Source organism: Anguilla anguilla, chromosome 8 (assembly GCF_013347855.1).
Source record: "Anguilla anguilla isolate fAngAng1 chromosome 8, fAngAng1.pri, whole genome shotgun sequence".
Classification (NCBI taxonomy): domain Eukaryota; kingdom Metazoa; phylum Chordata; class Actinopteri; order Anguilliformes; family Anguillidae; genus Anguilla; species Anguilla anguilla.
In genome coordinates, this window is record NC_049208.1 from 54,374,588 (window position 1) to 54,401,308 (window position 26,721).

At 47.6% G+C, this 26,721-nt stretch overlaps 3 protein-coding genes across 4 annotated transcripts; 1 reads left to right on the plus strand and 2 right to left on the minus strand.

Moving 5' to 3' along the window:
- The first annotated feature begins 26 nt into the window (after positions 1–26).
- On the plus strand, positions 27–3,840 carry LOC118234011 (aurora kinase A and ninein-interacting protein). 2 transcript variants are annotated; one of them, XM_035430261.1, is made up of 3 exons: positions 27–300; positions 1,379–1,535; positions 2,341–3,840. In XM_035430261.1, the coding sequence occupies exons 2-3, from the start codon at positions 1,449–1,451 to the stop codon at positions 3,340–3,342; spliced, it is 1,089 nt and encodes a 362-aa protein (XP_035286152.1). In that variant the 5' UTR covers positions 27–300; positions 1,379–1,448; the 3' UTR covers positions 3,343–3,840. The 2 variants fall into 2 exon arrangements, with proteins under 2 accessions (XP_035286152.1, XP_035286153.1); XM_035430262.1 differs by having other exon boundaries at positions 1,382–1,535.
- A 48-nt stretch (positions 3,841–3,888) lies between these two features.
- On the minus strand, positions 3,889–14,656 carry cap2 (cyclase associated actin cytoskeleton regulatory protein 2). The gene is given in 14 exon segments (XM_035430260.1): positions 3,889–5,449; positions 5,834–5,974; positions 6,441–6,523; positions 6,627–6,750; positions 6,840–6,946; positions 6,949–7,011; positions 7,931–8,096; positions 8,307–8,412; positions 8,826–8,911; positions 9,608–9,751; positions 10,039–10,116; positions 11,220–11,320; positions 11,429–11,559; positions 14,321–14,656. Coding segments are annotated over 13 exon segments (1,401 nt in total). The 5' UTR covers positions 11,547–11,559; positions 14,321–14,656; the 3' UTR covers positions 3,889–5,365.
- Positions 14,657–17,512: 2,856 nt separating this feature from the next.
- rbm24a (RNA binding motif protein 24a) lies at positions 17,513–25,753 on the minus strand. The gene is made up of 4 exons (XM_035428459.1): positions 25,320–25,753; positions 23,055–23,178; positions 22,412–22,466; positions 17,513–18,229 (listed from the first exon to the last, which is right to left on the minus strand). The coding sequence occupies exons 1-4, from the start codon at positions 25,485–25,487 to the stop codon at positions 17,902–17,904; spliced, it is 675 nt and encodes a 224-aa protein (XP_035284350.1). The 5' UTR covers positions 25,488–25,753; the 3' UTR covers positions 17,513–17,901.
- Between the last annotated feature and the right edge of the window lie 968 nt (positions 25,754–26,721).

Genomic DNA, 26,721 nt, shown 5'->3' on the forward strand with positions numbered 1-26,721 from the left:
TTAATTTGGAATTCAGAGTTGTTTTAAATATCGATACTTAATCACAAAAAACTCATAGTATAAGTATCGTGGTAAATTACACCTGTGAGGCTTTTGTTTATAATTGAGAAAAGGCGCGAGATAAACAGCTCTCACGAAAAATCTCTTGGCGGGACAGATTTAAATCTTCTGCAGCTACTGTTCGCTTCATATTTAACAACCATAAATCTACTAATTACGCCGTTACTGGGATTGTTCAGGATCCGCCAGCTGCGCGTTGAAAAGAAGTTGCCTCTCTTGAAAGCACGAAAACTCAATAAAGTAAGCCGACGGAGAAAACGGTTTTATTTTTTTCCACTGAGCAAGTTAGTCTAGATAACGTGAACTTTAGCCAGATGGTTTGCTATTTTGTATGACTTGTTTATTAAATTAGTCGCAATCAAGCAGTATGTCTAAAGTTACCTAGCCAATATAATGTCAGCCAAACCATCTCCGGCTGGCTGACTTCACAATTAACTATGAAGTAACGTTAAACCAAGTATTAACTGTTACTTGTCTTTCAGATTTTCTTTCACCTTTCTTCTGTTATTTTTTTTGTGTTCTAATCGCCAATATTTTAAATTGACCTACGTAGTTAGTTTTTTTTCTTTCTCAGAACAAACCATGTTTAAAAGTGATTGAAGCGTTTATTTAGGTTTATTGTGACGTATATGCGTTTCCATTTATCAGAAATTTGACTGAATCATTTTAAAATTTGTTACTTTTGTGGCACGAGGCTTTGAACGGCATAATTTACGTCACGTGATCTGTTCAATTATGCCCAGCCTTATTCATACCGTAATTTTATGACACTGCATGAACACGCGATACAATTCAGCCCTATCTCATGTCATTTTCCTATCCACAGTTATTCAAATTAATTTATGTTAAGCTGTTCTGCGCAAAAAAAAAAAAAAAAAGAAGATTGGAAACGCTTGTCAATGCACCCCATGGCAATTTACAGTAAAGCTCTTATACGGTTCTGTGGTTCAGGAGGTGGATGTATGGAGGACCAAAAATGCCAATGCTTATTTATTCATTTAGTCATTTATTTAACCAATTAATTTTTAATTTAGGCTCCATAGTGGATGACTCGTCTTTTCCTCTCTTGTTGTATGAAATTGATTCAGGCTGTGTCTCTGTTTCCAAGCGACGTCTCACGTATTGGGTGATGTCAGAAGTCTTGTCCTATCTCACCCTTTGTTTACCCCTGAAGCCCTCGTCCACTTGTAGACTCACCTGACCCTGGAGATACGCCATTAAAGTCCATTAGAGTCCAGAGGGCTCAGTTTGGGCCAGGGCCACTGCAGGGCCTGATTTAGGCATAGATCCACGGTCTAACTAGCCTCCCCCTTACCAGCAGGAACGGGAGGTTGCGTGTCGAGGCTCGGGATTCTGGGATACGCGTGGCGGAAATCGTCGTGACGACGATGAAGGCTTGCAAGGTCCCGGCGAGCACGCAGGAAGACTGCGGCGTGTGGCTGGACACCGCGGACCTCCGCAGGAAGAGGAAACCGGTGAGGACGCATCACATTTCAGTCCTCGCCAAACACTGGCACTGGATCAGGGTTCAGTGTTTGTATAGATATAGGCCTTAAAAAAAAAAATGCTTGTACTGGGCCATGTCCAAACCGATGCACGTGCCTACTATTGAGTGTAGTTGAGTACACTACGTGAGAAAGTTGCGTAGGTGAAATTTTCTCTAGATGAAGTGAACTTATAATTTTTGGAATGTATGCTCATTTCTGGGGTTTTCGCTGAGTATGTTCGTGAGCGTACTTTTCAGGGAGTGAACGACCATTTTTGGTCCCATAAGTGTGATGGGCAGAATTGTTTAATAAAACGAGGCACGGCTTTGCTTACGTGATCATGACTGCACAAATACGACACTTCCACAGTACGGCTGGAAAATAGTATTTGGGAAATTTTTTCACATACTAAAAAGTATGCACCAAACAGCACACAGTATTCTCAGTAGACCGCACATATTGAGGACCCAGTAGTTTGGGAGTCTGATTCGGACACAGGCAGTGTGCTCAGTAGACCTCAGCAGGCCCCACACCTTGAGGACCCAGTAGTTTGGGAGTCTGATTCGGACACAGGCAGTGTGCTCAGTAGACCTCAGTAGGCCCCACACCTTGAGGACCCAGTAGTTTGGGAGTCTGATTCGGACACAGGCAGTGTGCTCAGTAGACCTCAGTAGGCCCCGCACCTTGAGGACCCAGTAGTTTGGGAGTCTGATTCGGACACAGGCAGTGTGCTCAGTAGACCTCAGTAGGCCGCTCTGCCTCTGTCTCAGTTGCCGGTTTTCCCGCTTTGCAGATCCGCCCCCCCCGCCCCATCTCCAGGCTGCTGAACCCGCTGGGGCCCTCGGGGGCCTACAGAGTCCCCGCCGTTCTGAGCTTCACACAGACCAGGCTGCAGTTTCCCGCCACCGCCCAGAGCTCCATCACCTCCTTCCTGTCCCCGCGTCGCCATGGTGACGCCGCCCCACCCTCCTCACTGCCTCTTGGTCTCGGCTCCCGCATCACCCAGAGTGCTCCACCTGCCCCTGGTTTGCCGTGGAGTCGGAGTGAGAACAAGGCTCCAGAACGGGTCATAGTTCTGTCCGCTTCCTGTCGGGGTAAGGAAGAGGCGGAGTCTGCTGCTATAATGGCCACGCCTCTCTCCCCACCGGACGTTACAGCAATGCTGAAGAAGAGGAAACATTTCGGCAGGCCCGAGGAGCCAGCCAATCAGAGAGTTGGGGGTGTGGTCCCTCCTTTAAGGCCCCTCCCTCAGGACAGTGCAGGAGGCGGGGTCAGGGGGGGCTGCAGGGTGCTGGGGGCGTGTTCATTCCCCCTGCCGGTGGAGGACGAAGAGGAGGAGCCTGCTAAAAAGAGGCTCAGGGCCCCAAGTAACACAGAGACCCTGCCCTGCCATCTCACCCAGCGTGACCCCGCCCTGTCCCACCGCGGTGAGGGGAAAGAGAACAGCCAAGGACCCCCGCTGCCTCCCTCCTCTCCCCTCTCCCCCAAACCCACGCCCTGGAGGAGGGAGTCCCCTTGCCTGTCGCCGTGGAAACGCCCCCTGCGCGACCTCCCGGAGACGCAGGTGGTGAGCCGCTCCCAGCTGTTCACCCAGGACTCGGAGGGCCGACAGGTAATGGCTCACCGCGGCGCCCAGAGGACCCCCCTGCTGGACTGCACCAACTTACCCCCCTGCAGGGAGCTGCCCGGGACTGTACCATCCCAGCCTCCCCTGCAGGGGGAGCCAGACTCTGAGCTAAGGCCAGAGCTGCTGTTCACACAGGACTCCGAGGGAAACAGGGTTATCAAGCACTGAGCGGCACCATAGAGTTTGCACACAAACCAGGTAGTACACCATAGACTCTCCGCACTCACACCAGACACTGGAAAGTCCAGGGCTCAGAAAATGGAAGCACTGCCACGTCCACCCATTAACTCAGGGGGCTGGCTGCACTAATTTGGGATGAAGAATTGCGCTAATTGGCAAATCCAGGTGACTGGGACGAAGTACAGTGGAGGACTTTAGCTTTCTGAACCTGGATTCTCCACCACTGCTGCGTTGCGTGGAAGGTCTCGTCTCCCTAACATTTGAGATCAGATGTGCGTCTTCTGAATATTTAAGTGGTGTCTGTCCCACCACAACTTTATTAGCAACCCTCTGTAGCCAAGAAGCTGACGGAAGGAACATATGAGGTGAGCACCTTGTGAGCAAATAGAATCTGTGGCCTTCCGCTGGATGAACGAGGGAGGGCGGGGCTTAATGTCATGACCTCTTGGCTGTGTGACAGCGCGCTCTGGTGGCAGAATGAGAGCACTGCACATAATGCCACTGTTGAGGGCTGCAAAACACAACATAACTGCACTGAATCATATTCATTTTATTTTGAAAAATGTCCAATAAACAAATTCATTGCGATATTTAAAATGCACTTGTTTCTAATCCCCCCTTTGACATTATTGGTGGCAGCAAACTCTCGCGGTGTCGAGCCTGAAAAATTACACCTCAGCGATGACTGACACAGGACCAGTCACAGCTCAGCAATGACTGACACAGGACCAATCACACCTCAGCGATGACTGACACGGGACCAATGAGAACCTTTCGAGAAAAGAACGGTTTCCCAGTGTACATCTCCCCATAGTACAGCGCAACTGCACTGAGACAGACACAACCTTAAACCTACAGTCTCTTCTTTCTACGTTATTACACAGTGATATTTTACACTACTAGTGTTAAACTACAGTTACTGTGATGCTCTATTAGTGTGAAACTACAGTTACTGTGATACTTTACATTAGTGTGAAACTAGTTACTGATACACGACTAGTGTGAACCTACACTGACGTGATGCTTGACGTGGAACTACAGTTACTGTGATACTTTACATTAGTGTGAAACTAGTTACTGATGCACGACTAGTGTGAACCTACACTGACGTGATGCTTGACGTGGAACTACAGTTACTGTGATACTTTACATTAGTGTGAAACTAGTTACTGATGCACGACTAGTGTGAACCTACACTGACGTGATGCTTGACATGGAACTACAGTTACTGTGATACTTTACATTAGTGTGAAACTAGTTACTGATGCACGACTAGTGTGAACCTACACTGACGTGATGCTTGACGTGGAACTACAGTTACTGTGATATTCCGCACTATTAGCCTAAAGCTAGTTACTGTTATACACTATTGGTGTATATACACTATAGTTATTGTGATACACTATTAGTGTGAAACTACACTTCCTGTGATGCTCTACACTCTGCGTGTTAATATGACATTGAAGGGGTGGGGAGACTTGTGCAAAAGCTTAACGGCACACAAGAACCAAGAGCGTGTGAGACATTGTTTACATTCCCTGTGAAGCTTACACACAAATGCTGTAGCTGTGTGTGTCTGTGTGTGTTTGATGTGTGCACGTGTGTGAGTGAGTGAGACAGAGTTATGGCTATGGCACGGATGATAAATATGTAAGTTTGTGGTTATTCCACTTTTGCCATTTAAGGAGGAATTCATTCGAGAGAAATCACAGAATTAGCCCTAGAAAAACCGCGGCGCGAGTCACATGAACACACCTACATTTACACACGTCACATACGGTCCTCACAACAAGGGTGTGTCTGTAGGTGTGTGTGTGTGTGTGTGTGAAGGAACTGTTTTAAAGAGCTGCAGAAAGAGTCTTGGGTTATATCAGGCTGGTGCTCCCACTAACACAGTGGCTATGGTGAGGAGGACTCCGATGAAGAGTTACTGTAGTATTACTGTTATTTCTGAGTGAATGTGTGAGACTGCTGTGTGAGGAGGAGGTGGAGGAAGAGGAGGAGGAAGCCATCAGCCAGCGATCTCGGTGGGCTCCGACACTAGTCTGGATCCGTCCCACACCGTCTTGAACTGCTCTGGAACGGGGAACTCTCTCTGCAACACAAACACACACACACACTGCTCTAGAACAGGGAACTCTGCAACACACACACACACTGCTCTAGAACAGGGAACTCTACAACACAAACACACACACTGCTCTAGAACAGGGAACTCTGCAACACAAACACACACTGCTCTAGAACAGGGAACTCTACAACACAAACGCACACACACACACTTCTCTAGAACAGGGAATTCTCTGCAACACAAACACACACACACACTCTGCAACACAAACACACACTGCTCTGGAACAGGGAACTCTGCTACACACACACACTTCTCTGGAATGGGGAACTCTCTGAAACACACACACTGAAACACACACACACACTGCTCTGGAACGGGGAACTCTCCCTCCCCCCTCTTGCTCACGTAGTCGTCTCCTTGCGGGAGCAGGATGTTCATCTCGGAGCTCTTGGCGCTGATGATCTCGCAGTTGAGCGCGTCCTGGCTGAGGTACACGTGGCAGCCGTCCGTCTTGTTGATGGAGATGGTGGGCACTGTCCCCATCACCTAGGAAACGGGGCGGAGGATGGTCGTGACATCACTGCTCTACCTGGAGCCCTATGAGAGACCACTCTACATGTACCTCTGTGTGAGACTGCTCTACCTGGAGCTCTATGAGAGACTGCTCTACCTGTAGCTCTATGAGAGACTGCTCTACCTGTAGCTCTATGTGGGACAGAGCTGTACCTGGAGCTCTGTTTGGGACAGAGCTGTACCTGTAGCTCTATGTAGGACAGAGCTCTACCTGTAGCTCTGTGAGAGACCGCTCTACATGTAGCTCTATGAGAGACATATCTACCTGTAGCTCTATGTGGGACAGAGCTGTACCTGGAGATCTGTGTGGGACAGAACAGTACCTGGAGCTCTATGTGTGACAGAGCTGTACCTGGAGATCTGTGTGGGATAGATGTTTACCTGGAGCTCTATGTGGGACAGAGGTTTACCTGGAGCTCTGGGTGGGACAGAGGTTTACCTGGAGCTTTATGTCTTTGCAGTTGATGATCTCCACGATGCCCACCACGCTGTCAAACACCACACCCATTTTCTTACAGTTATCTGTGGAGGAAAACAGAACAGAAGTCAGATGGATGAATGAGAACAAGAGACGATTCATCCCAATATCACAGCGCCCCCTGCTGGCCCGGAGGGGTCATCTCACCCAGAATGATGGAGTTGACTTTGCCCTTGATCTGCAGGGTGGAGTTGGCGCAGCTGAAGACGTAGGCCACCTGCCGGAGCTCGGTGTCGGAGATCAGCAGGTCCGGGGCCTGGTTCTGGTACTCCTGCAGGGACAGTACCCGTTTAACATCTCGCACTCCCACAGTTCGAAGGAGGGATGAAGGGATGAGGAGCGAACGAGTGCGGCACGTACCACCCGCCACTTCTTCCCCTCCAGCTCCAGCAGCGGGGTGCGGCTGTGGGGGGGGCGTGGCCGCGGGCTTGGGGGCGTGGCCATGTGCGGCTGTGGGGGGGGGGTGCCCCGCTCTGGGAGCGCAGGCCCGGGTTCTTATGGGTCTTCTGGGCTTCAGAGACGTGCTTCAGGCCTGGATCCAAAAAAAATACAGTAGTGCTGTGTCCCAATACGAGAGCAGCTGCCTCTCTGCCTGCACCCTTAGAAAGCACTCTGTCCCAATACCCCAATACAAGAGCAGCTGCCTCTTTGCCTGCACCCTTAGAATGCGCTGTGTCCCAATACCCCAATACGAGAGCAGCTGCCTCTCTGCCTGCACCCTTAGAAAGCGCTGTGTCCCAATACCCCAATACAAGAGCAGCTGCCTCTCTGCCTGCACCCTTAGAAAGCACTGTGTCCCAATACCCCAATACAAGAGCAGCTGCCTCTCTGCCTGCACCCTTAGAAAGCACTGTGTCCCAATACCCCAATACAAGAGCAGCTGCCTCTCTGCCTGCACCCTTAGAATGCGCTGTGTCCCAATACCCCAATACGAGAGCAGCTGCCTCTCTGCCTGCACCCTTAGAAGGCAGCTCTATCTGAAGCCATCAAGCCAACGGTAAAGGAACCTCAAAAGGCAATGAATTTGGGACGCACTTTGAAGGCAGAACGACATCACAGAGAGTTCATGAAACCAACACAAGGTCAGGGTTTACAGCTGACGGCTTTTACTTTCCAACTGACAGACCCAACGTAAGTAATTACTAATTCTGTCGTTGTAGTCGCAATTGTCGTGATTCTTTATTTTAAATTCTCCCTCCCTCCCCCCCTTCCTCTCTCTCTCTCTATCCCACCCTCTCTCTCCCTCCCCCTCCCTCCCTCTCTCTCTCCCTCCTCCCTCTATCTCTCCTTCCTTCCCTCCCTCCCTCCCTCCCTCCCTCTCTCTCTCCCTCCTTACCTCCCTCCCACTCTCTCTCTCCCTCCTCCCTCTATCTCTCCTTCCTTCCCTCCCTCCCTCCTTCCCTCTCTCTCTCTCCCTCCCTCCCTCCCTCCCTCTCCCCAGGTGTGCTCACCTCTGGTGATGTCCTCTCCCTGGTTGAGCTGGGCGAAGAGGGCTGAGTGCAAGGCGCTGCTGTCAGGTTTGGGCTGCTGGTCTGCGCTCGGAGGGGGGGGCGGGGGCGGAGGGGGCGGGGCCATGGGAGGGCAAGGGTCGGGCAGGGAGGAGGGAGCCTTTGGACCCTGCGGAAAAAAAGAGCTGCAGTACTCCCTCTGTCCAGCAGAGTGCAGCACCTGAACACTGGCATGTGATGGTCGTTTCTGCTGCATTGTGGCTTACTGTGCTGTATGGTGTGGCTTAGTGTTAAGGAATGGGCAGTGTTCAGTGTTAGTGTTTGGTGCTATGGAGTTGACCGTTTTCAGTGTTAAGGAGTGGGCAGTGTTCAGGCTTACAGTTTGGCTCCAGGCCAGGCCTGTGGTGTGATGCTGCTTTATGTAGGCTTGCATCTCTGTCCAGATGTTCAGGTAGGACCGAACCCAGTCGACATGCCGCTTATCTCTGGAGGGGACAGAAAAGAGAGAGAGAGACACAGAGGCAGGAGCCTCGTTCACACGTTCCATCTTCTTTGTAGTCCTTCAGAACGCGGTTAGTGACGGTACTCACGTCTCTTTGTAGTCCTTCAGAACGCGGTTAGTGACGGTACTCACGTCTCTTTGTAGTCCTTCAGGACGCGGTTAGTGACGGTACTCACGTCTCTTTGTAGTCCTTCAGAACGCGGTTAGTGACGGTACTCACGTCTCTTTGTAGTCCTTCAGAACGCGGCTAGTGACGGTACTCACGTCTCTTTGTAGTCCTTCAGAACGCGGTTAGTGACGGTACTCACGTCTCTTTGTAGTCCTTCAGGACGCGGTTAGTGACGGTACTCACGTCTCTTTGTAGTCCTTCAGAACGCGGCTAGTGACGGTACTCACGTCTCTTTGTAGTCCTTCAGGACGCGGTTAGTGTAGAACATGGCGGCATCGTTCATTTCTTTCACATATGGCCCTGGCTTCATGCACTGTGAGAGACAACACAATTACACAAATACACAACAACAAGAGCACAATTACACAAATGACACAATTACACAAATGACACAGTACACAATAACAGAACAAGAGAACAATTACAGAAATGGCACAATACACAAGTACACAACATTCAGATGCATATATGCATAAACTCAGTTCTATAAGAGCACAGTTCACACTGCCAGTGCTTTTGATCAGGGTGTAAAGCAAAGTCAGGCCTCCTACAGAGAGAACCTGCATATTAGACCTGTACATACCTACAGGGGGCTGTGTTAGCTGACATACATAAATACACACACACACACACTCACACATACACACACGCGCGCACACACACACACACACACACATGAACATGCACACACTCACACATACACACGCACACACACAGACACACACACACTCACACATACACACACGCACACACACACACACACACATACACACACGCACACATACACACAGACACACATGAACACGCACACACACACACACACACACATGAACACACACACACACACACACACACACTCATGCACACACACACACCATGTTTAACTGTTGAAAGTGTAGCTCATCTGTGGGCCCCTCCGTCTGCATTGCTTTCAGAGAACAGAGGTACCAGAGGGGGCACTGGAGCGGGGTGTTCTCGCCATAGCGACCCAGTTGCCATGGCTACTCACCACGGTGACCCAGCCCAGCGCCGGGATGCTCTCGCTGACGGCCGAGAGGTGGTTGAACAGCAGGCTCCCGCGGTGCTGCTCGCGGAAACGCTGCACCTGCTGGATCTGATCCGAGATGGGCTTCAGCAGGGCTGACATCTCCGCCTGCAAGGCATCATGGGAGGGACAGGGAGCAGGCAGCTCAATAGCGCGTGAGTGTGTGTGTGTGTGTGTTTGAGTGTGTGTGTGAGTGTGCGTGTGTGTGTGTGTGTCTGAGTGTGCGTGTGTATGTGTGTGAGTGTGTGTGTGTGTATGTGTGTGAGTGTGTGTGTGTATGTGTGTGCGCTTTAGTGTGTGTAATGTGTGTGTGTGTGTGTGTATGTGTGTGCGCTTCAGTGTGTGTGTGTGTGTGTGTGTGTGTGTGTGTGTGTATGTGTGTGGAACAGGCTTACCTGTGCAGGCTGCTGGTGTGTGCTCGCCATCTTGATGAAGTTCCTCTGTACTTTTAGAGCAGTCTTCACCATCTCTGCCTGGAAAGGTTGGGGTTAAAGGTTAGGGTTAAAGGTCGTGCCAACTCTCATAACTCTTGCTGTGCAGTGCAGTCATGATGATGAGGATTCCATTAAATATTCAACAGATGAGAATGACAGTATTATGTTCACAAAAATATTTGATTGCAAAGAAATATGTCCTTCCTTTTTTGTTTAAATGGCAAATCAAAATTCCAGATGCATTGATTTTATATTAATGTTGTCTGCGATTCTCATTTTCTAAGATGTGGGATTTGTTCTTGTCTTATTTTATTTGCTGCTACAACCACTGACAAGAACTCTCTCTCTCTCTCTCTCTCTCTCTCTCTCTCTCTCTCTCTCTCTCTCTCTCTCCTTTCTCTATACCCCCGACCTCTCCCCCTCACTCACTCCCTCCCTTCCCCCTCTTTCTCTTTCGACCCCCTCTCCTCCCCCCTCTCTCTCTCCGCCCCACTCCCTCACCCCTCTCTCTCTATCCCTCCCCCTCTTTTCTTTCGACCCCCTCTCCTCCCCCTCTCTCACTCTCCACCCCACTCCCTCACCCCTCTCTCTCTATCCCTCTCTCCCTCCCTGCCCCCTTTCTCTTTCTACCCCCTCTTCTTCCCCCTCTCTCTCTTTCCACCCCACTCCCTCTCCCCCCCCTCTCTCCCTCTCTCCATCCCTCCCTCCCCATGAAGCTTGTGCTCACTCGGATGGAGGTAGAAATTGCCCAAGTTTGGTCAAATGCCTCCAATTTGGGAATAAATCACTTCAGAACCAGTAGTTCTCCATAAAAGGAGTGATTTTAAACTTTTTAGCCAAACAATCTCCTCCTCTCCCCCTTTTCTGGGAGAGAGTGTGTTTATGAGTGTGTGTGTGTGTGTATGTGTCTGAGAAAGAGAGAGAGTGTAAGAGTGTGTGAGAGACTGTCCTTGGGAGTCCTTATCACTGTTATCTGTTGGTGTTATTCTTTCTGCTCTTATTTTAAGTGTCTTTACAATGCAGCTGTACTGAGGAATACACAATCTTTGCTTTGGCAGCCTGTATTGGCAGATATGTCCATGCGGATAACGCGCTGGAGCTGGAGTAGGAGCTGAAATGACAGCGTGGCGGTCAGTACTCACGTGCTTCTCCACGTCCTCTCCGATGGCTTGGCTCGTCCGCAGGTAGTCCGACACTGGGCCCTCCAGCAGCAGGTCAAACGCCTCCACACACCGGCTTACACCTGCGCAAGAAACGCCAGAGACTGAGCTACACCTGGGTCATGGTCACAGGTGTGTGAATATGTGTGTGTGTGTGTGTGTGTGTATGTGTGCGTGAGGTCTGTCTGTACCATTGATTCCATTGGTTATGTCTCCATTGGCCACGCCCCCTCCCGGGGTCTGCATCTTGATGGACATGCTCTCCAGGCGTGTCACAGCCTGCTCCAGTCTCTGCACCAAAGCCTCCATCTCTCAGAGCAGCCTGGAAGTCACAGTGTCTCAGTCACAGTCCAATTCAGAGCAGCCTGGAACACAGAGACTCTCTCAGTCACAGTGTCTCAGTCACAGTGTCTCAGTCACAGTCTCTCAGTCACAGTGTTTCAGTCACAGTCACATTCAGAGCAGCCTGGAACACAGAGACTCTCTCAGTCACAGTGTCTCAGTCACAGTGTCTCAGTCACAGTCTCTCAGTCACAGTGTCTCAGTCACAGTCACATTCAGAGCAGCCTGGAACACAGAGACTCTCTCAGTCACAGTGTCTCAGTCACAGTGTCTCAGTCACAGTCTCTCAGTCACAGTGTCTCAGTCACAGTCACATTCAGAGCAGCCTGGAACACAGAGACTCTCTCAGTCACAGTGTCTCAGTCACAGTCTCTCAGTCACAGTGTCTCAGTCACAGTGTCTCAGTCACAGTCCCTCAGTCACAGTCTCTCAGTCACAGTCCCTCAGTCACAGTGTCTCAGTCACAGTCTCTCTCAGAGCAGCCTGGAACACAGAGACTCTCTCAGTCACAGTGTCTCAGTCACAGTCTCTCAGTCACAGTACCTCAGTCACAGTCTCTCTCAGAGCAGCCTGGAACACAGAGAGTCTCTGTCACTTTCTCTCCACTCAGATTCCCAGTCACAGTCTCAGGCACAGTCTCTCAGCTGAGCCTCCCAGTCATGGTCTGTCGTTACATATACAGTACACTGGATCTCACAGCTGCTGAACTCATCATTACAGGGGGGACCCCTGGGAGGGATCAGGGTTGGTTAGTTATGCACCCCAAAACAACATCACCACACAAGCATGCATTAATACTGAAACCCAACCTGGTACGACCCTCCCCCCCCCCCCCCCCCCCCAACAGAACATGCATGTCAGGCAGGAACAGAGCACCTGTATAATGACTAATGATACACTACACACTAATCTCACACACTACACACTCATATCACGCACTGCACACTCATTTCACACACTGCACATGCATATCACACACAACACATTCATATAATAATTACACAGTGAGACCGTGTAATTAAACACTGAGACTGTTTAATCACATAATGAGACTATTTAATTAAACACAGAAACTGTTTAATTGCACACTGAGACTGTTTAAATAAACACTGAAACTGTTTAATTAAACACTGAAACTGTTTCATTACACACTGAGACTGTTTAATGACACACAGAGATTGTTGAATTACACACTGAGACTGTTTAATTAAACACTGAAACTGTTTAATTAAACACTGAAACTGTTTCATTACACACTGAGACTGTTTAATTAAACACTGAAACTGTTTCATTACACACTGAGACTGTTTAATTAAACACTGAAACTGTTTAATTAAACACTGAAACTGTTTCATTACACACTGAGACTGTTTAATGACACACAGAGATTGTTGAATTACACACTGAGACTGTTTAATTAAACACTGAAACTGTTTCATTACACACTGAGACTGCTTAATTAAACACTGAGACTGTTTAATGACACATTGAAATTGTTTCATTACACACTGAGACTGTTTAATTAAACACTGAGACTGTTTAATTAAACAAATACTCTCCCTTTATTTCTTCTCTCTGATCTTCACTGCCCCCCATCCCCCAAAAGTTTAAAATATTTAGTTTGAGTGTGTGTCTCTCCCTTACGATGGTGAGCGTAAACGTTAGTGTAGATGATGGTATATGTGTGTGTGTGTGTGTGTGTGTGTATGTGTGTAAATATTTTTCTTTCCCTGATTCTTTACACGTGGGAGTATCTCCCCACTGGTTCCTGGAGACTCGCTTGTTCACCATACATGGATTCCTCGAATACAGACTTTCCTCTAACTACAAACTCTGATAGTATTTTTTTTTTTTTTCTTGCAAACTGGACGACTTCTATGATCTCCATTTGAGTACGGGTCCATTTTTGCGTCGACTTGTTGTTCCTGGCAACTAGCACCTTAATCTTTCTAATTGTGCTATTTATCAGAACGGGGAACGTTTTAATTAAGTCCATAACTTCCCAAAAACAATGAAATTATGAATCTCTTTAAATATATAGGAGTTTATACCGTTTTATGACACAATCCGAGGCAACTCTTCCACGTCACGCCAGTACAACAGAGTGCGCTGAAATGCGGCGCGGGGTTGGCCGGTTATGATGCAACACAACAGTTCGTCGGTCCTAGCCGGTGTAAACAAGAGACGAGGTCGACCTGCCGGTATCAGCACCCACCAGCTCGTGCCCGGAGGAGCCACAATAGAAGCAGTAAATCTCTGGGCTCACTCTCGAAGCATCAGAACCAGTGCGTCATCGCCAGACCGAGCGACCGTAATCCACCCCCGTCAGGCCGCTATTATTTCGCATCGCTACAACCGTTACGCACGCGTCAGGTTTCTATAATAAACAATGATGTCAATTAAAATATTAAGCAATATTGTATTTGCGCACACTGTGTCAAAGTAACATAAACATAGTCAATGTCTTGGGCAGAAGTTCTTTTTGAATACAATTAGCGACGAATAAATACATTGTGCGGTATGTGACTTGATTTAATAACCGAAATAAAAGACACTCGCGGTTATACGGCATAAAAGAGCCACTGATCAGGCATTCGTCTTGTATTTCCAGTCCAACCAACAGAGTCAATCATCTCCTCACACACAAAAACGCATGCTTCCGACACACAATCCCCGAGCCTGTTCCATTCCGTCAATACATTTGCTATTTTCACACACTTTGAAGGCGATCGCGATAATACCTGCAAAACTGAGATTCCCTTATGATGAGCGAATTTTGAAATCTCGAACCGCAGCCAGAAGGGTCTGTTCGTGCCGCAGCTCGTGCCCCCCTGCCAGTCACTGCGCGAGAGCCGGGCGCTTCCGGGATTTCCAAATAAAGCAACATCGGCGAACCTGAGAAAGCGGTGGAAAAGTCAGTGGGCAGATCATTAAGCGACCTTGCTTCTCGCTCGGTTTTAGATATCCAGGGGCGCGGAGTCCCGCTGACAACGCGCCTAAATAAGGAATGACTGAATAACGGCCACCCGCATGGTGAACGCGCTTTTACATAGACACGTCTCGAGACGCCACTGCAAGCGTTCATAGTTAGTTGTATCTGGGTGCAGATTGCGAAATTCACCCAGTTGTATTGACTATGTACTGAAACGCCTGAACGTCCGTCTTTGTTGTTATGAATATAGGCTACATATTGATTCCTATGTAAAAGTGAACCATTAAAAAAACTATGTGTTTGACGACAGTATTTTGGAGTAGGGGAATTTAGAGTGCAGCATTGCCTGCATTTTAATAACCTTCTAAAGTGCTGTTTTCATGAAAGACGAAAAGAGACGACCAGCACCTAACCTTCGTCACCCTTCCCGTCCTCCTTAAAATAGCAGCTGTCTTATTCTTGTGTGTCTGTTCTTAAGTGTCAGAGAATGAGTCATTTGTCTTTGTACCTCTCTGTTCTGCTCCATTGCTGCAGAATCGTTTTCCAGTTTTTCCCCAAATCTACCCCATGTGCGTTTTTCTGTTTTTGCTTTTGTTTTTTGCTTTTTTTATTGGTAGGAGGAAATATCCACTGTGTTTATATCTGCTCATTAGATAGAGAGAGAGAGAGAGAGAGAGAGGGAGGGAGGGAGAGAGAGAGAGAGAAGTTTCTCCACTTTATATTATACTTATATACTTATAATGATATATATGTTTGGCCCCAGTACTCGTTACTCCAGTGTAAAATGCCTTATCTCTGACATTCTATAACAAAGCACTCTGTAAACCTGAAGATTCAGAACGAGTGAAAGAGAGAGAGAGAGGGGTCAAGGGTCATGGGTCAGAAGATCTGCTGTGGAAGGCTGCAGTAGGGAAGAGTGTTATCACTGTAACCATGGGTACCATCTCCAGAGAGATACAACCTGAATGGTGTAAACACATGCTTATACATCACACACACACATGCTCACTTAGTCACACACACACGTGTAAATACCTGGCAATGTAAATACATGTGACTATGCTGCTGTATCAGTGACCTAGGATATGGGTATTTGCTATAAAGTAGGCTGAGAAATGTTAAAAATATATATTAAAGACTAGGAAGCATACATTTATAACATTTGTGTTATTCCTGCAGGTGCAAAGGACAGTCAGATTTCCATTTACGCAGAGTTTTTTATTTATTTTAATTTAGAAGCAATATGGACATTCTGTAACAATGCTGATATATCTAAAAATGCCCTGCTTTCATGTTTTAAATAACACCGGCATTTTCTGCAAAACGCTGTACGTTCTGTGATCCAGTGTAAGTTAAAGCTTTTTTACAGTGCTATCTTATGTCATTCACTTCATGTATTCCCTTGAAAGAAGCAGTTCAAGTATAAGAATTCCCAACAAAACATTCTCATTTGAGGCAGGATCTCCCTGTCTGTTCTGGGGTTTTTACCCCAGAGTACATCATCACTAAAATAATGTTTTATACAAAATGTATGAAACTACCCAAAAATGTATATCATTCTAAAATTCAGAGCGACAAAAAATGACCATCTCGTGTACGTACAGACTTAAATATAGACTTAAAAATATATCCTATATCCTATAATAAATATATCCTATATATGCTAAGGCAACATGTTTGGTTGATTATGTTTATCTACTCAATAACTTACATGCCATGAGATGAATATATGATATTAATTTATACGGCTGCACCCTTTGAACACCGTCAGCCCCGGTAAATAAATACGTTAAACAGAAGATGGCTTTCTGGGGTGCACATTCGTGTTCAGGGGTGTCTGTATTTATGTTCAGGGGTGTGGGTTTGAGGTCCAGAAAGGTACAGAAACATCCCTGGTCCCTGCCCAGAACAGGTGTGCAGGGTGGATGGAGTGTTCAGTGCAGTTGGGAGTGTTCAGTGTGGTTGGGAGTGTTCAGTGTGGATGGGTGTGTTCAGTGAGGTTAGGAGCGTTCAATGTGGTTAGGAACGTTCAGTGTGGATGGGAGTGTTCAGTGTGGATGGGAGTGTTCAGTGTGGATGGATGTGTTCAGTGAGGCTGGGAGTGTTTAGTGCAGTTGGGAGTGTTCAGTGTGGTTGGGAGTGTTCAGTGAGTGTGGTTGGAAGTGTTCAGTGGAGTTGGGAGTGTTCAGTGTGGTTGGATTGTTCAGTGCAGTTGGGAGTGTTTAGTGCAGTTGGGAGCGTTCAGTGTGGTTGGATTGTTCAGTGCAGTTGGGAGTGTTCAGTGAGTTTGGATTGTTCAGTGCAGTTGGGAGTGTTTAGTGAGTTTGGATTGTTCAGTGCAGCTGGGAGTGTTTAGTGTGGTTGGGAGTGTTCAGTGAGGTTGGGAGTGTTCAGTGTGGTTGGATTGTTCAGTGCAGTTGGGAGTGTTCAGTGAGTTTGGATTGTTCAGTGCAGTTGGAGTGTTCAGTGAGGTTGGGAGTATGTTCACTGACTGGCGGGGAGGCAGTAAAATGTGACAGTTGAACAAATGAGCACAACTGGGGTTCGGTTTGGGTGGGGGGCTGACCCAAAATGCTCTGTGTCTAAACAGCTGCATGTACACAGCTGTGACTGTCTGTCCCACACACAAGAGTGTGTGTGTGTGTGTGTGTGGGGGGGGGGGGGTGTGTGCGTGTGTGGGGGGGGTGTGTGTGTGTGTGTGTGTGGCGGGGGGTGTGTGTGTGTGTGTGTGCGTGTGTGCGCGTGTGCGTGTGTGCGTGTGCGTGGGGGTGTGTGTGTGTGTGTGTGTGGGGGTGCGTGTAGGTGTTCCTACATGCTGATTCTCAGTGTGCTCTGTGGAGATGAGGCGGTCTAGGCCTGGAGGTGTACTCCATTACACTGTGCTTTCAACAAAACCTCAATAAATAATCACATGAAAAAGACAGTGACCACAAAACATACTATTGCTATTACTACTACTATTACCGCTAATACTAACATTCGTACTATAACTATAATTATATAACTACTACTACTAATATTATTAGTCCTTCTCCTTGCAGCTGTTTTTGTATGCTTTGTTTTATCACTGCAAGTCCAGATGTGTTTCTACTTATAGTATTATCATCATCGGCAAATAAACTAATCTGTTCTGGCTCCGCCCCCATAATGTTCAAACCCCACCCCCGCAATGTTTAGACTTCGTCCCACAATGTTCGAACCCCACCCCCACAATAATCAGACTCCGCCCCCACAATAATCAGACTCCGCCCCCCACAATGTTCAAACTCCGCCCCCCGCAAATGTTCAGACTCCATTCCCGCGATGATCAGACTGGGCATCCAGGTAAGCTGGCCCCGCCCCTCTCAGTGAGGTGGTAGCAGGTGTGTACATCTGCCAGGTCTGGGGCTGTCATTGCATTCGGTCAGTCTGCAGCTGCTGTTGCTGGAACTGCCCGAACGTGGGCGGGGCAGAGCCGGGCGTGGGCGTCGCCAGGGCGGGTGGGACCGCGTAGCCGTACCCGGCGGCGGCAGCCAGGTAGCTGGGCGTGGCGGGCGACGCGGCGTAAGGATACTGCTCATAGGCAGCGGCCGCCATGCTGGCGGTGGAGTACTGCGCGTAGGCAGCGCTGTAGTCCAGGTACGGGGAGGCGGCCGGTGTGGAGGCGGTGGGCGGGACCTGAGGGATCATCAGGCTGGGCTGCATGTAGGCCTGCGGGTACATGTACTGCGCCTGAATCCTGCGGAGAGCAAGGGCACAACGTTCAAACAACGCTCTAACAACATTTACACAACGCTCAATCTTTACACAACGCTCTACCAATCTTTACACAACACTCAGTCTTTACACAATGCTCAATCTTTACACAACGCTCTAATAAACTTTCCACAACACTCAATCTTTACACAACACTCTAACAGTCTTTACACAATGCTCTACAGTAAGTCTTTACACCACGCTTAATCTTCACACACACTCTAACAATCTTTACACAACACTATAACAAACTTTACACAATGCTCTAACAACATTTACACAATGCTCAGTCTTTACAAAACTCTCAATGTTTACACAATGCTCTAACAAACTTTACACAACGGTTAATCTTTACACAACACTAACAATCTTTACATGATGCTCAATCTTTACATAACACTCTAACAATCTACACAATGCTCTAACAAACTTTACACAATGCTCTAACAATCTACACAACACTAACAATCTTTACACTACGCTCAATCTTTACAAAATGCTCAAACAACACTCTAACAATCTTTACATAATGCTCTAACAGAGCTCAAACAATGCTCTAATAATCTTTACATAACACTAACAATCTTTACACAACGCTCAATCTTTACACATCACTCTAACAATCTGTACACAATGCTCAATCTTTATACAACACTAACCATCTTTACACTATGCTCAATCTTTACACAATGCTCTTACAATCTTTACACCACGCTCACGCAATGCAAATACAACGTTCACGCCATGCAAATACAACACTCATAAAATGTAAATACCACGTTCACACACTGCAAAAACAAGGCTCACACAACGCAAATACCATGTTCACACAACACACTTCCTGCATAGACACTGCAGGGAACAAATGCCTAATACTAACATGACAGTGATGCAGTGTTCATACAATACTCACCCAGCTCTAATGCAGTGTTATAAAATATAATGAATATGTCTGAAAGTGGATATGATGTATATAAATATGCTTAACAAATACTGTATACAGTGCACTCCAGAAGGATGGGATTGGTAGAGTGAAATTAGTTATTTTTGCTATAGACTTTATACATTTGGATTGGAGATCAAAAGATGAATAGGAGACAAAAGTACAGACAATTAGCTTTTATTTCACGGTATTTACATGTGTATATGTATTAGGGGGCTCAACACAAAAACAGCTGTCTCTCTAAAATGATAAAACAAGTGTAAGTCCATTAAATAAAACCTGATTGCTTTTTTGTCTCATATTTATCTTCTGAGCTCGAATCCAGATGCTCTAATTACATAGCAAGAATAATTAATTTTACCCTATTCATTAATATATTAATTTTACTTGTTCCCATACTTTCGGAGGGCACTGTATGTGTTTTCCCCCCGCGACCCTGCCCAGGATAAGTGGGTATAGATAATGGATGGACGGATGGATGGATGGATGTATGTGTTATGTGTATACATAACATATAAACAACTGTTTTGTGAGTGATTGTAAGACCAGCACTATCTGCAGGACCTGTGTCAACTCCCCTCCAGACTTGGATAAAGAGGTGATTTCACTCTTTTGCTCACCTGTATTAGAGCAAAGGTAAATTAAGCCTGTTTCAGAGCCCTTACTGACACGATCCAAAACCCAGGTACAGAAGAAACAAACAGGAAAACCAAACATTAATGAGAGAAAGAGCCTCCATCACTTTTGTTCCTCAAAAGATCTTAATTCTGTTCGAATTCCCCCCCCCCTCTCTCTCTCTCTGCCTCCCCCCCCCCCCCCTCGGTTTTTCCCTCTGCCCCCCTCCCCCTCACACATAGACTGCAGACTCCCTGCAGCCGGGGGGGCTATTTCAGGCTCTTCATGTCAGCCTGAAAAAGATTTGGGGGGGGGGGGTATTCACCATGACCCTCTGTGCTCCCTCTCTCTTTACCTCTCCCTCTCTCTCCATCTCCTGGTCTCTCTTTCTCATTCTCTCTCTCCATCTCCCCTCTCTCTTGTTCTCCAGCGCTCTCTCTTTCTCTCTTCCTCTATCTCAGTGTGCATGTTAAATGGCTGAGTCATTAAAGGTCAGAGTTCAGACCGGTGTGATGTAGATGGAAGGGGTAAAGGGGTTTAGAGCAGAGGGTCACAGCTGCGCCAACAGGATTTTTGGTGGTTAAAAATAGCTCTGTTGCTATGGTAACGCCCTGTCTGCTTGGTAGCTGGAGTCTTTACATTTCTGGGCTAAATAAAGTGTCTGTCTGACAGAGACAAGCCCATGGGGACCTCCACCAAGGCGCCATTATCGCCATCTTTATGATGAGTCACTGTGCCCCACACTGCCAGAGACTGCAGCGCCCTCTGTGCCTGGCTTCCTTTTAACCTCTTATGTCACATCCTGTCCAGCTGAAACACAGCTTCCTGTTAGAACATCACTTCCTGTTCAGCTGAACCACAGCTTCCGCTAGAACATCACTTCCTGTCCGGCTGAACCACAGCTTCCCATTGGAATATAACATCCTGTCCAGCTGAAACACAGCTTCCTGCTAGAACATCACTTCCTGTCCAGCTGAACCACAGCTTCCCATTGGAACATCACATCCTGTCCAGCTGAAACACAACTTCCTGCTAGAATATCACTTCCTGTCCATCTGCACCAGAGTCTCCGGTTAGAGCTCTCCAACAGTGCTGAATGTTCCTGTTCCTGTTGGAACATCACTTCCTGTACAGCTGCCTCAGAGCTTACTGGTAGAACACCACTTCTACCATTGGGTTCCTCCAGTTAGAACACCACGTCCTGTCCAGCTACACTGAGTCACTTCCTGTCTGACCTGTCAAAGGTTATTGTGACAGATAGCAAGTGACACAAGACCAAATACAGACCCTGTGACCCTCAGCTGTTCCACCACTGTGATCATTACTCAGGCTTTCCTTTCTCTTTATTTCTCTCTCCCTCTCTCTCTCTATCTCTCCTTTTTTCTCCCTCCCCCTCTCTCTCTGTCTCTCCCTCTCTCCTCCCTTTCTCTTCCTCCCTCCCTCACTCTCTCTCTCACCCCCTCTCTCTCTTTCTGTCCTCTCTCTCTCCCCCTCTCTCTCTCTCTCTCTCCATGACCTCTGGCTGACATGCAGAACAGCTCCATTGCTTCTGTGCGCAGCCCCACCATATAGGGCTGAAAGCAGCAATTGCACTGGTATGATGTTTACAGACAGAGAGGGGGAGAGAGAGAGAGAGAGAGAGAGCGAGAGCGAGAGTCTGCAGCCAGAGAAGGATAAACCCAAACACAAGATGGAGTAAAGCAGAGTATCAGACTAAAACAGGAAATACTGCTCACTATAGCAACCACAATACATACGACCGAACACATCCGCAGTCAACCAAAAACAACTACACGAGATTCACAAAACCCTTCTACCACACTGCACCAACACCAGAGCAACTCTGGTCCAGTCTGCCTCGGAGAAGAGCAGCAGCTTAACCAAAATAAGAGTTACAAAAAAACGCAGATCTCATCTTTAAGCATGGCTTAGAAACGGGAACACAAAGCAGAACATGCATGCATTTAATCACCCGATCAGCTGCTCTGTTTTTGATTCTACTGGTCTGTGTCAAGCAGACGCACAATCTCAACACCATCTGCCAGACCAGAGAGAAGGACACATTGAGTCAAAATGATATCCACATACATGTACACACAGGCGTGTGCACACACACACACACACACACATACACACACACACAGAGCCAGGTATAAAGTACCTCTATCTACCACCCACTCAGGACACAGAAACACACAAATGGACCCAGATGGACCTGTCAGTACTACACCACAGACACACACACAAACCTGTCAGTTCTGCAGTACAAACACACAGTTGGACCTGTTAGTACTGCAGCACAGACACACTGATGGACCTGTCAGTACTGCAGCACAGACACACAGTTGAACCTGTCAGTACTGCAGCACAGACACACAGTTGGACCTGTCAGTACTGCAGCACAGACACACAGTTGGACCTGTCAGTACTGCAGCACAGACACACAGATGGACCTGTCAGTACTGCAGCACAGACACCCAGTTGGACCTGTCAGTACTGCAGCACAGACACAGATGCCCCTGTCAGTACTGCAGCACAGACACACAGATGGAGAGGATATTCAGTGCAACAGATGCAACTCGGCATTTCTGCCATGAACTCACTTACCCATAAGGCCTTTGGATAAATGCTGGGTGCAGCTGTGGGACCCCGAAGGCAAAACCTGGAACCCAAAGAGTTTGAACGGCTATAGAACATACTCAATGATATCACTCAATTATATTAAAATTATAAAAGGTTCATTTTTGGGAAATCAAAGTCATGAACATTCTGTTTAATGGCTGCTTGATGGTGAAAGCATTGCCTTTGTATCCATTTTATATCCATCAACAAACCACCTGCCTAAAGCTGATTCAATTAATTTAGTGAATTTTGTAGTTCTGGCTGATTCAGAATGTTCTGAAGATTGGCCTGATCAGTGTGCGGCATTTCTGTGGGCGTGTCCTGGGTGAGTGGGGTGTGGTCAGTGTAGGTGAGTGGGGTGTGGTCAGTGTAAAGGTGTGTGGAGTGTGGTCAGTGTAAAGGTGTGTGGAGTGTGGTCAGTGTAAAGGTGTGTGGAGTGTGGTCAGTGTAAAGGTGTGTGGAGTGTGGTCAGTGTAAAGATGAGCAGGGTGTGGTCAGTGTAAAGGTGTGTGGAGTGTGGTCAGTGTAAAGGTGTGTGGAGTGTGGTCAGTGTAAAGGTGTGTGGAGTGTGGTCAGTGTAAAGGTGAGTGGAGTGTGGTCAGGTGCTCGGTGGGGGCGGGACCCTCACCTGTCTGTATGACGCGGGGCTTGGCCCCCAGGTACGCCAGGTTGACGTTGGCCTTCCTGCCATCGATGATGGGGTTGGGGTCCTTACACGCCCGGTCTGCTGATCCCCGGTCCCCCATCGTCACCTTGCATCAAAGAGGACAACGCTCAGATCCAGCCCAAACGCTGACCCCAGAACAGCTACAGTAAGACTGACCCCAGAACAGCTACAGTAAGACTGACCCCAGAACAGCTACAGTAAGACTGACCCCAGAACAGCTACAGTAAGACTGACCCCAGAACAGCTACAGTAAGACTGACCCCAGAACAGCTACAGTAAGATTGACCCCAGAACAGCTACAGTAAGACTGACCCCAGAACAGCTACAGTAAGATTGACCCCAGAACAGCTACAGTAACACTGACCCCAGAACAGCTACAGTAACACTGACCCCAGAACAGCTACAGTAACACTGACCCCAGAACAGCACAGAGGGGACAGGCCTTAACAACAGCTTCAGTAAGACTGATCCCAGAACAGCTACAGTAAAGCTGATCCTAGGACAGCTGCAGTAAGACTGATCCTACAACAGCTGCAGTAAGACTGATCCCAGAACAGCTACAGTAAAACGGATCCTTGAACAGCTGCAGTAAAACTGATCCTAGAACAGCACACCAGCTAAGATACAGACTCAAAAGATAAACAACAGAACAACACGTCTACGTCCCGAAAGTGGCGTTGGTGGGCCAGTAGGGGGTGTGTCTTCCCCAATGCCCCACCATAGTGATGGGGACACTGTGGTGTAGGAGACACTTTCAGAGGCCTTCCAGTTCCTGACTCATTGTGGTCATTGCAGATCCCATGGTACTTAATTATTCATCACAAAGTGTCCACCTGCCACCTACTCAAACCCCCCCCCCCCCCCCCCCCCCCCCTCCGGTTTACCTGGCTCACTGTTTCCCTCACCCTAATATTCCCTTTAACAAACAAGGCACACTCATCCGATTCCCGAGAATTACGAAAACTTTATCAGCCCCTGCAAATGGAAGGAGTCTCATTCTTGAAGTCGATACTTGTCCTTTCCCAGATCCTGTTTCCCTCTCCACCTCGGCCGACGTGCGCTGGGGGTGTTCCGGTGCGAAATGCAAAATGGCTGCCCTGGCCAGTGTTACATGCTGAGGGGGGGGGGGAGGCGAGTTTCCGTCCTGTACTTAGTGTTGTGAGGTGAAAGGCGCTGTATAAATGCCATGTACAACCATAACCGCAAGGGTGTGACCTCAAAGACCAGTTCGGCTCTCAGCCCAGAGCTGGAGGGAAACCCAGGAGACACATCCACTCCCACTGACTGAGGCCTAAATAAAACTTTTTTTTAAAACTGCCAATTATTTATCACCTTACGCCGTGTCCTCTGTGTTTCCACTGCCGGGACATGTCGTCCTGTGCTTGCTGGAGGCGGTGGGGGGAGAGGGTGGGGTGGGGTGTCTGAGGAGCCATGTGGTTTTTGCCGAAGTGCAGCTGTTTACGCTGAAGGCCGGCAACACAATGCGCGTTTGTGTAAAAACGTGGGGACACAGAGGGGGGTGTAGGCGGGTGTTTCCCCACACCTGCTGCCGACTGTACGACTGCTTTGGTTGGCTGCCGAAAGCTGAAATTTTCGAAATTAGCCTTTTAAAGGTTTCGGCAGCTTCACCCCGAAAACGAGACAAAACGCGCATGCAGAATGTTTTTTTTTTAAAGCCGACGTAATTCTAGGCTATTAACATATTGCTGGATACTCTTCTGTTATCAAAGTTCCAAGTAAACTTTGATAACGGAAAACTTTGATTCTAAGTAAATAAAAATATGACTCACTTGAGCCACAGGGCTATTCAGTGGTAAAATTATTGACTGGAGGACACCGCCTACTACTTAATAATGTGTAGAAATGTTAAGCATAAGAACCACATAGGCCTACATATAAGAACCATGGGTTGGCCAGGAAGAAATATTTGGTCCCATGTTTTTCTCGTTCTATGGCCTTTGACACGTCCGGATTATATTGCTTCAAGTGTCAACAGACTGACGACATAAGAAGACAAATGTTGCTCAATTCAATTCTGCGTATCTATTCCAGACTCGCGCACCGTAAGGCTGTCAATTCGCTAAAGTTCCCCTCTTTTTTTAACAAGCTCATGCCCCCTCCCATCATCTCCACCCCCATTAAATCAAGAGTTTTTCTGTGCCTGTGTCAACTGTCACTTTAGCGTGCGTGCCCCAGACAGCGAAGTCTGGAATAAACGGTACTTACAAAGCCGTAGCCTCGCGATTTGCCAGTCTGCCTGTCGGTTATCACGACAGCTTCTTCGATCTCCCCGAACACTTCGAAGTATTTCCTGAGACTTGTGTCCGTGGTGTGGTAAGGAAGACCCCCAACAAATATCTTCGTATACGTGGTGTCCTTCTGCGTGGTGTGCATTTTATTAAATTATTAGTGCACAACAATATAAATACGAACAAACGAAAATAGTGCACTGTTGCCTTAGTGTTCTGTATGGCAGGATACGGAGTAGAAACAATATAAAAATATTAGAAATATAAAATAAAATTCAAATAATAGTATTGGAGGTAGATCAGTTATTGCCACACCGAAGGAGGAGCAGAGCCGAAAAAAAACCACAACGCTTCTTCCAAACTTTGTAGAATCTTACTTTTGTGCTCGTGATCTAGCTCTAAATGCACTGCCGTTTGCTCCACCCAGTTCACGAGGCGAGGGCAGGGCGGCCGCGCATTCTTCCCCGCCCACCTGCCGCACGAGCCGGCCAACTCAGGAGCGCGACCCTTGAAAATGGCCGGAGTGTACTGGTGTCCTCACGCTCCTTATTTAACCGTCAATGGGACACAGAAAACGCTGTTTAGCTAGCAGCATCGGCAGGGAACATGCAGTTGGCAACAGAACTTAATTTTCATTGTCACTCATTGATCGTGTGAAGTTACATTACATTACAGGCATTTAGCAGACGCTCTTATCCAGAGCGACTTACACAACTCTTACTTAGCGTTAGTAGGGGTCAAGCCGTAAACACATTCTGATAGTACTCAACATTCATCTGGGAAGTGTTCATGATCGACTGTACTGTGAGGCCAGTTGTGTAATCTTGTTGGCATCCTTTACCTTGGTCATTTGATGTGGTGTTTTGCAGTTGCTGGAACAGAAGCACAGACTGTTCTGGAATCAGTATGGCAGGATATTCAAATCTTTCACTGACAAACAGGTGGTCTAGCGTCAGATAAAGAATTCAGTCATGTTTTAAGCTTATCAACAACCTGCTAGGCTGGTTACAACTAGCCTATTTGAATTTGTTATGTACAGGCTCTGGAAACATAGCATTGCTGTATACACTGCTTTGGAGTCACTTTAAGTGTATTTTCTTACTTCAAAATGTAACCACCTGGCGCCCATATACCTGCCATCATAAAGCCAACAGGTATTCAGAAACTTCTTTAATTATCTGAACTATCTGAATTACACAATAAAACCGACTGGGCCAATTGGAAGCGGAAAAGCTGGAAGAATACACTAAAACTCCAGCTATGGCTATAATATGCTGTCTTAAAGTGTAACTGAAAGTCTGTTAAAATCCTGTACCTCCAGAAATTGTTCCTTTGGAGGAAAGGGGGCAGGTGTGTGTGTAGGGGGTGGGGGTTGGGGG

Bases quoted from the DNA above. Each gene is read 5' to 3' on its own strand.
- LOC118234011 (XM_035430261.1), top strand. From the start codon at position 1,449: ATGAAGGCTTGCAAGGTCCCGGCGAGCACGCAGGAAGACTGCGGCGTG. The intron at 1,536-2,340 runs GTGAGGACGCAT...CCCGCTTTGCAG, and splicing joins TCCGCAGGAAGAGGAAACCG to ATCCGCCCCCCCCGCCCCAT.
- rbm24a (XM_035428459.1), bottom strand. From the start codon at position 25,487: ATGCACACCACGCAGAAGGACACCACGTATACGAAGATATTTGTTGGG. The intron at 23,179-25,319 runs GTAAGTACCGTT...CTTTGATGCAAG, and splicing joins AATCGCGAGGCTACGGCTTT to GTGACGATGGGGGACCGGGG. The intron at 18,230-22,411 runs GTAAGTGAGTTC...TGCTCTCCGCAG, and splicing joins TTTATCCAAAGGCCTTATGG to GATTCAGGCGCAGTACATGT.